This window comes from Onychostruthus taczanowskii, unplaced genomic scaffold (genome assembly GCF_017590055.1).
Source record: "Onychostruthus taczanowskii isolate IOZ18803 unplaced genomic scaffold, ASM1759005v1 scaffold74, whole genome shotgun sequence".
NCBI lineage: Eukaryota > Metazoa > Chordata > Aves > Passeriformes > Passeridae > Onychostruthus > Onychostruthus taczanowskii.
In genome coordinates, this window is record NW_024505229.1 from 976,055 (window position 1) to 992,063 (window position 16,009).

The window sequence follows — 16,009 nt, forward strand, 5'->3', positions numbered from 1 at the left end:
TTGTCTAAGATTAAAATAAGTCATAACCATCAACTGGTGGGGTTTTCTGCCCTCCTTTGGTTTTATTACTCTCCTGCACCACATAATCAGAAATTGAGGTAGAGAAATGGTGACTTGGTTATTGAGATGTGACATAAAACCAAACTGGCAGGCTGCTGCTGTTGTTTCCTTCAGTGGCTGTCTAGCAAGGATGGTTCAGGAAGCTCTATTTTCCTTAAAAATGAGACATCTGGGAGCTGCAGGAAAGCCCCAGGAAGCCTTCAGCAGTCAGCTCAACAACGTCTGTGTACTTCAAAACCATACACTAAAGCTTGCTTATATTTGTAATATTTTAGAGTGTTAAAATAGAAATAGCTTTTTAAAATAGAATCTGTTTTCTTGCACTCAACCCACTGGGCAGGCGGGACAATGTGCACATAATTCTTATTTCTGAGTACAAACCTGTTCTGTTAGTAAGAAAAAATATATGTATTTCAGAATTTAGCCCTGCTGAGAGAGTCCTGAGGTCTTTGGGGTGTCAGAAATACAGCAGTGGTCCGAGGCAGTGTTTTTTGGGATGCTGGGACACAGAAGAGGAGAGGCAGAGGCTGCAGAGACACGGAGGGAGATTCGGGGGGCTGCGGTGCCAGCCCCCCCGGGGTCAGTGCACATCAGAGAGCAGCAGCAGCTGGCACAGCTGCCCTGCCACACCTCCCGAAGCGAGCCCTGAAAGGCTTTCAGCGCTTGCTGGGGTTTCACTTCGTGGGGGAAACAGGGAAGAGGGAAAGGCAAGGAGCAGGATGCCCAGGTGATGCAGTTCCAGGTGGGCAGAGGATGGTGAGGGACAAAGTGGGGCTGAACATGCCCCGAGTCCAGGCCTGCAGCCGAGAATCCACGAGATGGCATCTCCTGAGTCCCGCTGCCCCAGCTGGCTCTGCCTGCTCAGAGTCCTTTGCTCTGAGTGCCACGAGCAGAGCAGGGAGGAGGGAGGATCTGGCAGTTCTGGAGGGTGATGGCCTCGTTGCAAACCCGTTGTATCCCCAGGCAGAAGCACAGCTCTCCACGGAGGGGTGGCAGAGAGGAGTCTCCTCTGGAGGGTTTGCCCGGTGCTCGCTGTGCTCACAGAGCTGTCTGGGTCTCTGAGTGGAACATGCTCCCAAACATCTCCTAAAGGGCACAGAGGATGAGCAAGGTCAGGGTTGGTGACACAGCTCGGTGTCATTGTCACACAAACACCCCCAGGGGCTCCAACCCTTCTCCATGCTTCCAGCTGGGCACGGACAGCAGGGGAAGGGCAGCCCGGGAGGGGAGCTCCTCCCAAGGCCCACATCTGGGTGCAAATCGCTGCAACATCCACAAAGCCTGTGCTGAAAATCTTCACAGATGGCTTTTCTTTTGGGCATGAACCAAACCTGGTTCTCCAAGTTCCCCCCATTGTGTGGAGACCACAAGTCAGGCTGAACCTGAGCTGTGTGGCCCAGAATGATTGAAGGACTCCTCTGTGGGGTGACCTACCTCCTCCTCATCCAGGTGCCTTCCAGAGCTCCTCAAGACTGGGATTTAAAATTCTATTTGCAATTAACTTTCTGAAGCACTGCAGTTACTTCCAGATATTTTCCCATTTCAATCAATCCCAATTAGAAGTCCTGATTTCTGCCTCATGCCCATGGCTGCAGTGACCCCTGGCACTACAACTCACCTCCTCCAGGTTCTTGTACTCTGCACTGCCCTCGTCCACAGACTCGTCATAGATGGAGAGCTCTGTTTGCGTCGGCCTCTGTGCAGGGAACAGTTGAGTGCACAAATTAGCAGAGTGCAGGGTCAAAAGGAGTGAAAACAGTGACTAAGGCAGGCCTAAAAGGTGACCCATGCTCTAAAGGCAATGCCCAGGAGAAGGGGCACAGGAGGAGTCCTGCCCCAGGTGTTGATCTGCGTTTGCCTATCACCCTGGTTTGATAGGAGACACCTTAACTCCTCCTGGGGAGGTAAGTGGTGCTACTGGTGCCAACTCCAGCTGGCACACAATAAACCAGCCCCTGTTTGGGGACAGAGCCTCTCTGACACTGTGCCACCAGCATGGGCCACATTCCTGCCTCAGAATCCCTCCTGTTCTCCTCGCACCAATGGAGCACGCATAGATTCCAGGACTATTCCAGCTGCACAAGTTTTGCCTTCATTTCTTCATCACTGGGGGCCAAATTCTGCCTCTGCCTGTTCCAACCAGCACCAAACTGAGGGCACAGTGCTGGAACAACTCTTCTGTCTCCTCCAGGCTGGCGCAGCACTCATCTCTCAACCTGGGGTTTGTGTAAGATTTTGACACTTCTGAATTCCCATGGAAATCCATTCCATCACAAGCTGCTGGGCCTGTACACAACAACTAGAATATTAAATACTTTGCTGGATTTAGGCCTTTACCACTCGAGACAAACATGGAGCTTCTTTAGGTGCAGTAGCAATTTGTGATTTTTCCATTGTGCTGACACAGCCTGGAAGCCAAACAGGAGAATCCCGTGGGCTGGGGAGCAAATTTACCTCTTCCAAGATGGGTGGGTGGACAAATTCTCTGATGCTGGCCAGTGCAAACAAAACAGCATCGTGGATGGTCAGGAAGATGTGACTTCTGTCCAAGCCTCCTTCCTCAAACACTCCTCCTGTGCTGATGTCATCGTACACCTGGGCTGGAGAAAGGAGACAGCTGAACGAGGAGGAAAGCACAGGAGGAATTCTGGAGGTGTGTGTGGCTGCTGGGGTCCTCTGAGCGAAGGCAAGGCTCAGAAGAAGCAGGTTTGCAGCAGAAATGAGTGTGGGGATCTGTTTTCCTGCATGCTGAGTGTGGAGATGTCCCAGCCTTAAAACTTCGCAAATGAAAACACTGATTTCACACACAGAGAACAGTGATTCTCTTTCCTTTCTTCCGTTTTCTCCTTTGATCTGTTCTGCCCTGGTCCAGCAAAGGACTGACATCTCACAGTTTGAATAAAGAACAGAAAAGGATCTGCTGTTTGTCAGGAGCTCAGAAATGGGGGAAGATCCCATGGAAATGGGTTTCTCTGGGGATGCTTACCATGCACATTTGCCAAGAAAACTTTGATCCCAATCTTCTGGTAACTGGAACACAACTGGAAGGGATGAGATGGGAGAGAGAGGATTAAAAAACACTGCCGCTCCAGCTTTGTGTTTATGCAAAAGACTTTTATCAGCGCTGGGGCTGAAGGAGAAAATCAGAGATGCAGAAGAGGAAAAGCCACACAACTGGAACACAAGTCCTGTGAGGAAGCACTGAGGGAGCTGGGGGTGCTCAGCCTGGAGAAAAGGAGACTCAGGGGTGCCCTCCTCACCCTGCACAGCTCTGAAAGGTGCCTGTGCTCAGCTGGGGCTGGGCTCTTTCTGCAGGAACTGACAGAGCCAGAGCACACAGCCTGCAGCTGTGCCAAGGGAAATACAGATTGGATATTAGGAAAAAGTTTTTTACAGAAAGGGTGATAAAGTTCTGGAATGTTCTGCCCGGGGAGGTGGTGCAGTCACCATCCCTGGTGTGTTTAACAAAGCCTGGATGTGGCACTGGGGGCCAGGGTTCAGTTGGGGTGTTGGGGCTGGGTTGGACTCGATGATCTTTGAGGTCTCTTCCAACCTGGTGACTCTGTGATTCTGTGATAAACACCTTTATGTGAGAGAGCAGAAGGTCTCTGCTGCCCGGCTGTGTTGGCAGCACAGCACTCACCTTGCTCAGCGCCTTTGTGCCCATCAGATCCACAAAACACACCCCGCTCATGTCCAGGATGATGGTGTGGAAGCTGATGTAGGGCGGCGCTGTCAGCACAGGGTCGGTGTCTGCCGTGGGCAGGACGCTGAGGGTGCTGCCCAGCTCCCCAGGACTCTGCCCTGGCCCAGCCCCGGGGGCAGGAGGGCGGAATGTGATGTAGGAGATGCTGGCACCGTTGGCAGCGGTCTGGTTGTTGTTGGTGTCTGTTGGAGAGGCACTCTCAAAGTCCTTCTGCAGCTCTTGCAAAGACAAGGTCTGTGGCAGAGCAGAGGTGCAGAGTCAGGGCAGGTGACTGCACCTCTGCCCACTGATAAGAAGGGTTTTAATCTGGACTAACTCCAGCCTGGCTGTCCCTTGGGGCTGGAATTAGTCAGGATAATTTGCATGATTCATTTATTTCAAAACTGCTCAGCATTGCAAAGCAAACGGGGCTGAGGTGACTGAGAAATGGGCTTTGAAAGGGCACCTTGGAGCTGCAGTGCTGACACAGCCCCAGAGGAAGAGGCTAAAGTTGCCTGGTTTCTGCAGATTGTTCCCCATGTTCCCATTCCCGCCTCCTCTCCAGCTTCCCAGCCATTCCCAGTTCTCCTGCACCTTCAGGTTTGGGAGGAATGGAGACGTAGGTGGGGAGTAAAGGGGATGAGACGTGGGAAATGTGGCCAGGAAAACAGTGCAGGAAATCCCATGTCAAGAGGAGCTGTCCCAAGGGGACTTGGGGTCATACTCCCGGACAGAGGGACCTTTTTGGGAGCTCAGGAGCTGAGTTACCTTGTTCTCCTTCAGCAGGAATTTTGGGAGCTTTGCTGGTGGTTGTGCTGTGCCCTTCCCCTGCTGTTTCACAAATTTCCTCCTGGCCAAGTACACCTTGCCAGGATCCACCCCTGTCTGTGGGAAAGAGAGATTTTTTCCTTTTAAAGTCTGTTCCGACAGTCAGGAGCTGCTGTTCCTTCCCTGGCATTTCCCAGCCTGGATTGGGGTGATCCTGATGGCATCCAAGCATCTCCTTTGGAATTTGGGGAACCTGCAGACGCAGGGAGAGACTTGGAATAGCAAGCTGCCCCTGTTTTGGCAGAGCTTGGAGAAGGAACCTGGCAGGATTTGGGCACAACCTCTAAAATGAGCTCTGCAAACAGCCCTGAGGATCAGGGAGAGGATTGAGGAGTAGAGAGTGGATGTGACCCTTGTCCATGATCACCCACAGCTTAATTACCCCTGTGTAGCAGCACAGGAGAGAGCAAGGTGGTTTGGGACTGGCTTCAGGCAGGGATTTGTTGAGGAATTGCTCACCTTGGCTATAATTTTCTCCCGGAATATCTCTGAGTTGGCGAAATACAGCGGCGAGCAATAGGTGATGATTTTAATCCCATTAACTTCATGGACCTGCACCAGAGACAAGAGCTCAGAGCAAGCCTGGGCACCAGTGGCAAAGAACAGCATTTTCTCTGAGGGTGTTCTGTCTGCAGCTCACCTTGTTGTAGGTTTTGGGGTTCTTGTAGATGTCAGTGGAAGTCACCTGGCCCAGGGCAGAGCCGTTGCGGCTGCAGAAAATAAGGGATCAGCATTAGGGGAAAGAAAACTGCTTCTGCTTCACATTCCATCCCAGAATTTGAACATTTGCTTTGTGAAAACTCTTACATTTCACCCCTGCAGAGTCTACACAGCAAAAAAAAAGAGTCAGTATTTTGAAGTGCCAGACTGGGAAATATTAAAAAAGGTCTTTGAGGGAATAAAGTGGTGAGAAAAGCTCACACCAGGGCCCTGCACACAGACAGGACTCGCTCTTTTTGTGAGCTGGGAACTGTGTGGGGTGAAGCAAATCCCTTGAGGCTTCCCCTTGCCCTGGGATGTGCACGGGAGCGGGAATGCAGGCAGTAAATTGGCGCCTGCCATTCCTGTTTGCACATTCCGGGCAGGACACCTGCACTCCCCGGGGCTCCTGCCGCGCGTTCCGCGGGCCAGAGGTCGCTCCTAAAAAATCACCTGTCCCTCCTTCTGCCCCTGGCAGATCTCCCGTGGTTCTGGGGGCCACGAGGTACTCACAACTGGGTGTGGAAAACCACGACGAGCACGGAGAACCCCACGCCCACCGCCACGCCGTAGGGGAGGCTCAGGAAGAAAGCGGAGAGGAAACTCACGAGCCAGACCAGCTGCAGGGAGAGAAGGGAGAGAAGAGCTGAACCATGGGGACACGGAGGGAGATGGGTGGGAAAATGGGTGGGAAAATGGGTGGGAAATAGATGGGGAAAAGGGTGGGAAAATGGGTGGGAAAATGGGTGGGGAAATGGAGGGGAAATAGATGGGGAAAAAGGTGAGAAAATGGGTGGAAAAATGGAGGGGAAAAGTGGCTGGGGAAATGGATGGGGAAAATGGATGGGGAAAAGGGATGGGGAAAATGGATGGGGAAAATGGATGGGGAAAATGGATGGGGAAAATGGATGGGGAAAATGGATGGGAAGATGGTTGGAAAAAGGGAATGAAGAAAGGGGATAGAAAAGTGGGTGGGAAAAATGGGTGGGAAAATGAATGGCAAAAATGGATGGGAAAAATTGGATGAAAGAAATGGATGGGGGAACTGGATGGGGAGAATGGCGCTGTGCTGCTATCCTGGACTCTCAAACCCTCCCAGCTCAACATGAATAGGCCAAACCCTGAATTCTGCAGCTGTTCTAATGCTGCAGTTTCTGAATGTTTTAGAGGGAACTGTCCTTGCTGGGAAGTTTGCCAGGAGCCCCAGTTTCTTTTCAGCCATGAAAGCAGCCGGGGCGTTTCTCCACGGCTGCTCGAGCACCCGCTCCGCTTGTTCCACCCTAAAAGGATCAGCCTGGCTCGTCAGGAAGGGGCTCCTGCAGACCCCACCATCTGCTGCTGCCTGCTCCAGCCCCGAGCAGCTCCTGCTGTCAGCCAGAGCAGTTCAGAAAAAATCAGAAATATCTCTCTGAAAACTGCCTGAGCACCTGCTAGAAATGGCCTGAACACAGAGAAGATTCAATGACCAGGTGTGACAGAGGAGACCAAGACCTGCTCCACTCCAGCTCAGAGCTCTGCCATTTGTCATTTTTATGTGTTAGCACTCAAACATCTCGCTCCATATGAGATCAGTCCTGCCCTGCATTCAAACATCCCCTCTGAAAATCATTATCAGCTTGGTTTAATCCCATCCTCAAAATGAATAAAAACTGACTTTGACCTTGGATGAATAAGGGTAACTTTGATGACTTCAGTATCTTAATTTATATTCATTTTGTGCATAAATGGCAAGGAAGAGCTTCCATCCATCCATCCATCCATCCATCCATCCATCCATCCATCCATCCATCCATCATTAGAATTAGTTGGAATTAGCTGTCCTGAAACATGACCAGCATTAAGGTGATGAGCACCAATGCTCTGACATCACCCAGGAATGGTGCTCCCCATTTTGGGCCAGGACACTGAATCTAGTTCAAATTCCAAGGAGATTAAGGTCAGGAGGATCCCGTTCACTCCACTGGCATCTGCCAGGATGTTCCTCAGGCAGCACCATCCATCTCCACTCAGTCCACGCTCAGGGCTCTGCCCGGGCTTTTGGGGTCTCTGAAACCTGTGGGGTCTGTGCTCTGGTAAAGGGGCAGCAGCTGAGCTGCCAGAGCTCACAGACCTCCCCTCTCACCCCACAGCAGCAGAACCCTTCAGAGATGTGCCCATATTGATAACCCAGCTCTTCTCCAGCACTTGTTTGAGCAGGATTTTAGGAAAGCTCTTCCTGGACTCCTGATTGCCCCGATAAGGGGGTTTGTTGGGCCCTGACAGGATATTGGCTCCGTGTCCACACACGGCACTCAGCCGTGGGAGTCCTGTTCAAACACTGTCTTTTTATGTCAGACATTTCCAAATTCCGTTCTCACTCCCCCGCCACCCCCTGCCTGGGTTTATACATCAACCAGTGCCTGGAGTCCTTATCACTCTGAAGGGCTCTCCTCACCCTGGAGGGCCATTGTGTGAGTTTTTAAGTCATGACTCCCAGATATTGAGCAGGGCCGGTTTGGCTAGTTCTGGGCAAACAGGCTCCGCACTTGATTGGCATTTAAACACAGCAGGTAAGAGTTCAGGCCTCTCTGATATGTGCTCTGAGCAGCAGCGTGCTCAGCTGGGCAGGACAGGCAGCACCATCTCACCAAGAGAGCCAAACCCACCTCCTGCAAGGGACTCATAACCCCTAAACCCCACAAAAGGCTTTTTTGGGGTCTGTCCTGCTGATCCTGCCCTGGCCAGGTGATGCCTCCTGCCAGCCCAGGCACTCACACAGTCCAGCTTGCTCTTCTTCCACAGGTAGAAGGGGTCAGCCAGCTGCTTGAGGGAGTTTTTCAGGTTCACAGCGATGAGGGCTCCCAGCACGGACTGTGGAGGACAGGGAATGGTGTCAGCATCCACGTTTGGCAGTGGATGCTTTCCTGCAGTGTCTGCCTGCCTTGGGCCAGCCCCATCACAAGGGTGATGCTGGCAAAGATCTCACTTGTGTCTGAGCAGGGTCATTTGCGTGATTCTTTCACTAGAATTTACACTTACATTTGCTCAGGGAAGCTGTGGCTGCCCCATCCCTGCCCAAGGCCAGCTTGGACAGGGCTTGGAGCAGCCTGGAACAGTGAAAGGTGTCACTGCCCGTGGCAGGGATGAGGTTTAAGGTCCCTTCCAGCCCAAATCAGCCTGGAATTGTGTGATTGTGTGACTGTGTGATTCCAGACAGCCCATGCAGACAGGTCCCCAGGCCAGGAACAAACTGTCCCGTGCTGCTGTTTGCATCAGGGTTTTTTGGAGCGAGGCTGTGCCCGTGTTTGGGTGTGGAGGGCGGGTGTTGCAATGGCTCTGCCTGCACAGATGTTTGTGTTACCTTTGGAAGAGGCTCGAGGTAGATTCCCAGGGACAGCATTGTCACCATGACCACCAGAGCCACAAAGAAACTTGCCACCTGCAAAGAGGAAAGAAAATCACTTCTGCAAACATCAGGGCTTCTCAAAGCTCCCCTGGGTGTAGTCAGGGGCACAACTGGGCACTGCAGCATTTTATGGGAGAGGATGTTTGCCTCTGAAAACAGGCAGGGGTTTGCAGATCTCACAGATAACCCCAAACTTCCCTCACTGCCCAGTCCAGGGAGCCAGAGTGGGACTGCAGACTGGGAGATCTGCTTCTGTGCCCAACCCAGAGAACAAAATCAGGGACCAAAATGGGCTAGGGGAGGGAGGAAATGCTGCTTTAACAGCAGCAGCCTGAAGCGCTTGTGTGTGAAACTTCTCCAGGGCTGCACAGTCATGCTGGCAGCATGTGGCAGATACAGCACTTGGTGATCCAGAGGGAATGGGAGAGGAGAGGAGGAGAAGAGGAGAAGGAACTAACTTGGGATTTCGCTCCTGCCCCATCCACGGCCAGGGTGACGGACAGAGCACAGCAGATCACGTGGATTTTGAAGAAGGATCCAAAGAAGTTGCTGCATCCCAGGGCCAGCATTTCCTGTGGAGATGTGGAGAGTGCCCATCAGAAAGGACAGCTGCCCTTCCTGCTGACACATGGCAAGAGAGCAGGGGCCTGAGGCTGGTTTATGTGGCCAGGGCAGGCTCTGAGCTCCCTGCAGTGCATCCCAGACTCTTTCCTTCCAGTAAGATCTGGGATAGGCCCTGGTGCAGCAGGGAAACCTGGAAGCACAATTCCACATAAACACGTTGTCATCTGTTGACACACTCAGGGCAGGGCTCCATGTGGTATGTGTGGCTGTTGTTGAAAGCTGCCACTGTGCCAGGGATGACAAAAGAGGATTATTTAATGTCCTGCCTCTCAGAGTATCTAGGTGACACACCAGGAATCCAGGTCCCTGAGAAGTGCACGCACCTCACCGTGCTTCAGCAGGCTGCCAAAACACTGAGCCTGGAGGGGGAGCAAGGCAGAGAGCCCAGCCTAAAGCTCCTTTCCCTCTTCCAGCCTCTCTCCAGCCCACGGGACAGGGCTCTGCCGTGTCCTTTTGCCCCCCACATGGCACAAAGCCACGGAGCCTCCTCGGGAGCAGCACGTCTGCTCTGAGCCCAGCCCGTCTGAACGTCTTCCCTTCACGCCTGAGAGCAAAGGCAGCAGCCCCTGGCCGCCCCAGCCCCAGCAGTACCTGGTTGGGGTCCACGTCGTAGCCATGCTTGGCTGCCAGGGTCCTCCCCATGGCCAGGTTGATCACGTAGCCCACGATGGCGAGCGAGAAAGCCGTGCCCACCATGTCCTTCCACTTGCTCACCAGGGGCAGGGTGGGCTCTGGGAACCTGCACTCAGAGCACAGGTGAGAAGCTGTGACAGCGCTCTCTGGGGGGCTGGGGGGGTGGGTGAGGAGCTGGAGGGGTCAGGAATGACACAATGCCTGCCCACACTCCAGAGGATGGGGGTGGTTGTGTCACAGGGCACGCTGGCACTCCTGGAAGGGGACTCTGGGGTTGCGGGGAAGAGTCAGGTGTTTTCCAGGCTGGAGGAGGAGGAGGAGGAAGGAAAACTGTCTGGAAGGTGAATCAGAGCTGCACAATCTCTTACCCCATGCTGATTTTCCCCACTATTGGCATCCCGTACTTGTCAGGCATGTTGAAGCTGCCAGAGATTGCAGTGGCCACGATCACCTGCAAGGAGAGGAATAAAAAGCTGTGAGCAGGAAGAGCTGAGCTGGCTCAGGGCATTAACCCTGCCGTGCTCCCAGAGCTGGCAGAATAAAACCAGCACCAAGTTTGGGCTGGGGAAGGCAAGGACAGTCCCATCAGGAGTTATTTTCTTCTCCCTCAGCATCACCAGGATGCAGTGCAGGGATGAGCAAGGGGCTGGCCCAGTCTCTGACCCCAAACCATGTGGGGGCTGTGCCACACTCACTGTGTAGGTGCTCTACAGGGTGGCCCTGCTGAGAGCAGCAGTGTCCCGGGGCTGTGAGGCGAGGGGAGGCTCCAGGAACAGCCCAGGGGTCACTTACAATGATGATCTCCATCGGGATGGGCATCCGGATCTTCTTCATGTACTTCAGGTTGAGCTCCTTGACAACGATCAGGAGCACAGCGCTGACCAAGGCGTAGACCAGGGAGGCCAGGTTGGTTTGGGGCAGACCTTTACAAATGTCAATGAATGTCTGAAGGGGAGAGAGGAGGAGAAGGGGTCACGGCGAGCCAGACACCCTGGACGACATGGACAGAACAACGGACAGCACTTGTTACCACAATCAACACCCTGAGATGTGAGCAGTGCTAAAAACCCTCTCAGTGCTAAAAACCCTCTGCTGAGGGATCAGCCCCCAGCCCTGGGCCTGGGCTGGTGATTTAATGCAGTTCTGGCTGCATCAGCACGGGATGCACCCATGGGAGACACAGGAAATCCCAGGAGTGGCCAAAGCTGCTCAGAGGAAACGTTCCTGCTGCTGACAGCTCTGCAAAGCAAAGCAACACAGCTCATATCCCACCCAGATCCCAGTCCCATTCCATTATTCCTCACTAAAACCACAGGCAGGGCTCAGATAATGCTGGCTGGGGAACACAGAATCCACAGAATCACAAGGTTAGAAGAGACCTTCAAGATCATCGAGTCCAACCCATCCCCAGCACCTCAACTAAGCCCTGGCACCCAGGGTTTTTATAAACACACCCAGGGATGGTGACTCCACCACCTCCCCGGGCAGACCCTTATCACCCCTTCTGTAAAAATCTTCTTCCTAACATCCAACCTGTGCTGCTGGGGCAGGGATTCCCCTTCCCCGCACCCTTCCCTGGTCTCCTGGGCCCCGTTTCCCGGGCAGGGTGGCGGTGCTGGGGGGGAAGGTGGCTGTGCAGAGCCCCCACTTACGTAGACGATAGCTAAGGGCCCGGTGTAAGACGGGACCGTCAAGCCGAAGACGTACTTGAGCACGGAGATGAGGATCTGCAGCCCCGCCGCCGTCATGAAGCCCCTGATGAAGGACTCTGACAGGTAGATGGCCACGAAGCCAAACTGCAGGAAGCCCAGGCACAGCTAGGGTGGGACAGAGGAGCCGGGGTCAGAGCAGTGACAGCCCCGTGTGGGGCAGGGTGATCCTCTGGGAGAGCACACAGAGCTCCTCCGTACACACAGGGGTGGCCCGGAGCAGGGGAGGGGACAGCAGGGCTGAGAGTGCCGTTTTTGGGTTGTGCACGTAGAGAATTCCACCCCAAGACCAAAGATCTCTGCTTGGAGGCGTCATCCACCCCCACTCACGGCTAAGGGTTTCATTCTTGGATTGTCCACATGGAGAATTCCACCCCAAGACCAAAAATCTCTCCTTGGATGCATCATCCAACAGGCTGAGAATGCCATTCTTGGGTTGTCCACATAGAGAATTCCACCCCAAAAAATCTCTACTTGGAGGCATCATCCAACCACATTCATGCCATTCATTGATTGTCCACACAGAGAATTACACCCCAAGATGAAAAATCCCCCAAAATCTCTATTTTGAGCCATCATCTGCTCCCACTCAAGGCTGAGTGCCATTCTTGGATTGTCTACATAAAGAATCCCACCCCAAGACCAAAAATCTCTACTTGAAGGCATCATCCACCCACGTTCAGGGCTAAGAGTGCCATTCTTGGGTTGTCCACATAGAGAATTCCACCCCAAAATCAAAAATCTCCACTTTGAGGCGTCATCCAACCACACTCAGGGCTAAGAGTGCCATTCTTGGATTGTCCACATAGAGAATTCCCACCCCAAGACGAAAAATCCCCCAAAATATCTATTTTGAGCCATCATCCGTCAGGGCTAATGGATTGTTCCCATAGAGAATTCCACCCCAAGACAAAAAATGCCCCAAAATCTCTACTTTGAGCTATCATCCACCCAGAAGCGGGGCCTCTTCGAGCATCTGCCACCACCATCCCTGCTCCAGGGAAAGCCTGGCTCTGGTGTGGGTCAGGGACACAGCAGAGCCCTCACCTGTATGATGGCTGTCAGGCAGGCCAGGGTGGCAGAGATCTCCAGCCTGGCTGCCTCCAGGGCCGTGGTGTTCACTGTGGTCTCGTTGGTGGTGTGGTTGAAGTACTGGAAGTCCGACTCTGGAGCCAGCTCATTGCAGATGTTGCCAACAATAATGCTGATGACAGCAAAAGTCCCTGCAGGCAGCACGGGGAGGTCAGGAGCTCCCTCTGGGGAGAGCCCTGGAAGGCTCCTGGGCAGAACCTCCCCAGCCCCATGGCAAGAGGTGGCACAGGGTCATTGGGGTGACATCAGGATCTGCCACCCCACAAACCCCTGGCAGAGCGAATGTCCCAGTTCTGGGACACACCAGCATTCCCAGGCAGCATTTTACTGTCCTGTGCAGGCAATTCCTCACCTGGCACCATCTGATGGATGCCCCCAAGGAAGAAGTAGGTGATCAGGGGGAAGAAGGAGGAGTAGAGCCCGTTGACAGGAGGCAGATTGGCCAGGAGGGCGAATGCCATCCCTGCAAAACACGAGGGACACACAGGGAAATACAGAGACCACAAGGCTGGAGGGAGAGCTTGGGGTCATCAGTAAAACACAAAACCCCTCCCAAATGGGCACCAGCACCACCTGCAGAGCTTTACTCGAGCTGGCAAAGTGATATTCCCTCTTGGACACCCAGAGAGAGACGCTGCTCACCTTGAGGCACTTGGATTGTCCCTGCACTGAGCCCCCCGAGGACATCAGGCAGGATGTAGTCCTTGATTTTGTACTTGGGGAGCCACGCCAGTATGGGGAACAGGCGGAAGAGGGTGAGCTTGAACCTGGAAGCTGAACATCTAGAAGGGAGATAAAAAATGAAAGCAAATTTGAATGATGAAGGATTTGAAAATGAAAGAAGGGAGGAGGCAAATGAGCTGGAAGTAAGGAAGGAGCTTCCCAGGAATGTCTCAACTTTTCTCCCTCACCAGGTTCTGGGCCCTCTCTTCTATTATTGCCTTCCTTTCTCTGAGGAGTGGAGATAGATTTCCAAGAAAGTGATCAGCAGGGTTATTAACCTTTGTTTGCATAATTATAAGCCTTTCTTTAAGGTGGTGTTGGTTTCAATCAGAAAGTTGAGAAATGCTTCAGCTTACAGCTGGAAAGAGTAAAAAAGTAATTCACATGTCCCTACATCATCAATTGTGCTTTCTCCACTATTAAAAAAAAAACCCATTGGGAAACAGGACCCCAAATCCCAAATGCACTCAGTGCAAACTGTTCTGCTGACAAAAGAGCCACCAATTTCATTTTCTTCAGCCCAATTTGCATTTCTCCCATACCTTTCATCCATCAAACGCCTGAAGACCACGGTTCCCCAGGACAAAAATGTGATCTGTATTCCCAGGTCTGAATTATAACCCCCCCAATTCCTGACAATTCCCCAATTCCTGGTTTACATTCTACAGCACTGCCTGTTACCTGAAAAGGTTTCTCAATTTCTCCCCGACGGGGTAAGTTCTGGTTTTCTTCTCAAACTCCTCGTCGAAGAGGCTGACAGAGTAGGCAGGACGTTCGATGGCATAGCGAGGCCTGGCCTGGCTCATCTCTGCATCATTTGGATTTTTCCCAAAAAAACCCAAAAACAAACAAACAAACAAAAAAATTTGAAAAAAAAATAGAAAGAGCAAAGCCAAGAATGTGGCTGGAGTTGGCCCCACCTGCGCTATAACAGAGCGGACACCTCCAGCGTCTGGAGCCCTCCCCGAGCTCCTCCACCCTAAATAGTTTCCCCGTGGTGGAGAGGCAGGTCCTGGGAGTGGCTTCTCCAGCTCCAGGGGCTGCTGCTGCTCCCGGCCCCGCAGCTTTCCTTCGGAGGTGATGCTAATGAGCGCTGCTAATGAGCGCTGCTAATGAGCGCTGCTAATGAGCGGTGCCGTGCCAAGGGACCCGAGCCCGGCCTGGATCTCCTGGCACGAGGGCACGGGTTTAATCCCGGCTCCGGGAGTGCCTTTTTGCCTCGGGCGAGGCACTTGACCTTTCCCATGGCTCGGTTTCACCATCGGCGGCGTTGGCAAGGCTTTGCCAGGCTGGTTGATACTGGCAGCGGGATCACTGAGGGCTGGATCCCTTCCGAGGTGTTCCTGCCACACTGCCCAGCCTGTCCAGCATTCCAGAGCCTTCCCAATCCTCGCTGGCTGTGGGTGAGTGCCCGGTTTCCTCTAGGAAGTGATGCTCGGGGAGATAACTGTTGCTAACTCATGGCAGTGATGAAGATGCCAAAACATCCCGGCAGACCAGTCCTGCCCGGTATCTGGGTCTCACCAAAGGGATGATGAACTTCGGACATCCCTGATTTTACCGTGCCCAGAGATGCCTGGGGAGATGGGAGAACCACCCGGAGTGGCCGGGCTGGGAGGGCAGGGAGGAAGTGGTCGGGTATAAACCGAGGATCTCAGTAATTATTTGTGTTTTGGTGTGTATCTAGGTGGGTCATTGCCCAACACAGCAGGAGAAGAGGGGGTGGGAGAAGCTGGTGATTCAGGCAGGAGAATGCGCCGAGAAGCAACATCCAGGCTGCTGAGAGTTTACAGAGTGATGTGGATGTGCCAGAGCCTCCCCTCCCCTCTCTGGGCGATGCTGAAAGTCAGGGCACACCGGGATGAGCAAATTGTCCTTCCACGGGAATGGTGAGAGCCCTGGCTGATGCCTCGGAGTGGAGGAGAGCAGGGGATTGTAGCAGAGCAGGGCAGGAAGGAAAGGATGATGCAGGGAGCCGAAACTTTGGGGAGAATTTAGGTCAACAGAGTCATTATGCAAATAGCAGCTAATGGGTCTAGAAAGGAAGGTCATCAACCCTTTAGAGATCACAGGGGCCATCAAGAACACTCTGCTGTAAAAGTGCCCCGGCCATGGGGTGTTCGTGATTCCAGCTCTGACCTGCACCCACGGGGCTCGGGAGGGACCCCAGCCCACGGCTTTGGGGCAAAGGGGACACCCGTCCCCCTTCCTGCAGTGCCTGCTGCCTGATCCAGTGCCCTCTGCAGGGCATCCCTGCTGCTCCTTTTCCCCTGGAGATTCCCCTCCAGGGGCAAGGACAAGCTTTGCCTTTGGATAATAGCACTAACCAAAGTCCTGGGCTCTTCCAGTCCCTCATGCCAAAAGCCTGGCTGATAAACAGTCCTGGTTTTTCCATGTTTCCCGTGATCCCTAGGCTGTTCCCAGCCTTCCTCCCAGCCCCACAGCTCTGCTTGGAATTTCCAGTTCCCCTTGGTGAATATTTTGTAGGTCCAGACTCAACAACAGCTTCTGAGGGCTGATAATGCCAGCCCAGTTCCCGGTGGTGTCTCTGATCTCCATCCCTTCTGCCAC

At 53.3% G+C, this 16,009-nt stretch overlaps 1 protein-coding gene across 1 annotated transcript; it reads right to left on the minus strand.

Moving 5' to 3' along the window:
- Positions 1 to 1,098: 1,098 nt before the first annotated feature.
- Positions 1,099 to 14,244, minus strand: SLC26A9 (solute carrier family 26 member 9). Its single transcript, XM_041422704.1, has 20 exons — positions 14,120 to 14,244; positions 13,358 to 13,497; positions 13,068 to 13,178; positions 12,671 to 12,846; positions 11,567 to 11,731; positions 10,707 to 10,859; positions 10,283 to 10,365; positions 9,873 to 10,020; positions 9,116 to 9,229; positions 8,613 to 8,690; positions 8,027 to 8,122; positions 5,786 to 5,892; positions 5,214 to 5,283; positions 5,033 to 5,125; positions 4,514 to 4,630; positions 3,704 to 4,000; positions 3,047 to 3,101; positions 2,515 to 2,660; positions 1,679 to 1,756; positions 1,099 to 1,146 (listed from the first exon to the last, which is right to left on the minus strand). The coding sequence occupies exons 1-20, from the start codon at positions 14,242 to 14,244 to the stop codon at positions 1,099 to 1,101; spliced, it is 2,400 nt and encodes a 799-aa protein (XP_041278638.1).
- Between the last annotated feature and the right edge of the window lie 1,765 nt (positions 14,245 to 16,009).

Bases quoted from the DNA above. Each gene is read 5' to 3' on its own strand.
- SLC26A9 (XM_041422704.1), bottom strand. From the start codon at position 14,244: ATGAGCCAGGCCAGGCCTCGCTATGCCATCGAACGTCCTGCCTACTCT. The intron at 11,732-12,670 runs GTGAGGGCTCTG...GTCCCACCCTAG, and splicing joins GCCTGACAGCCATCATACAG to CTGTGCCTGGGCTTCCTGCA. The intron at 9,230-9,872 runs GTACTGCTGGGG...ACATCTCCACAG, and splicing joins ACGACGTGGACCCCAACCAG to GAAATGCTGGCCCTGGGATG.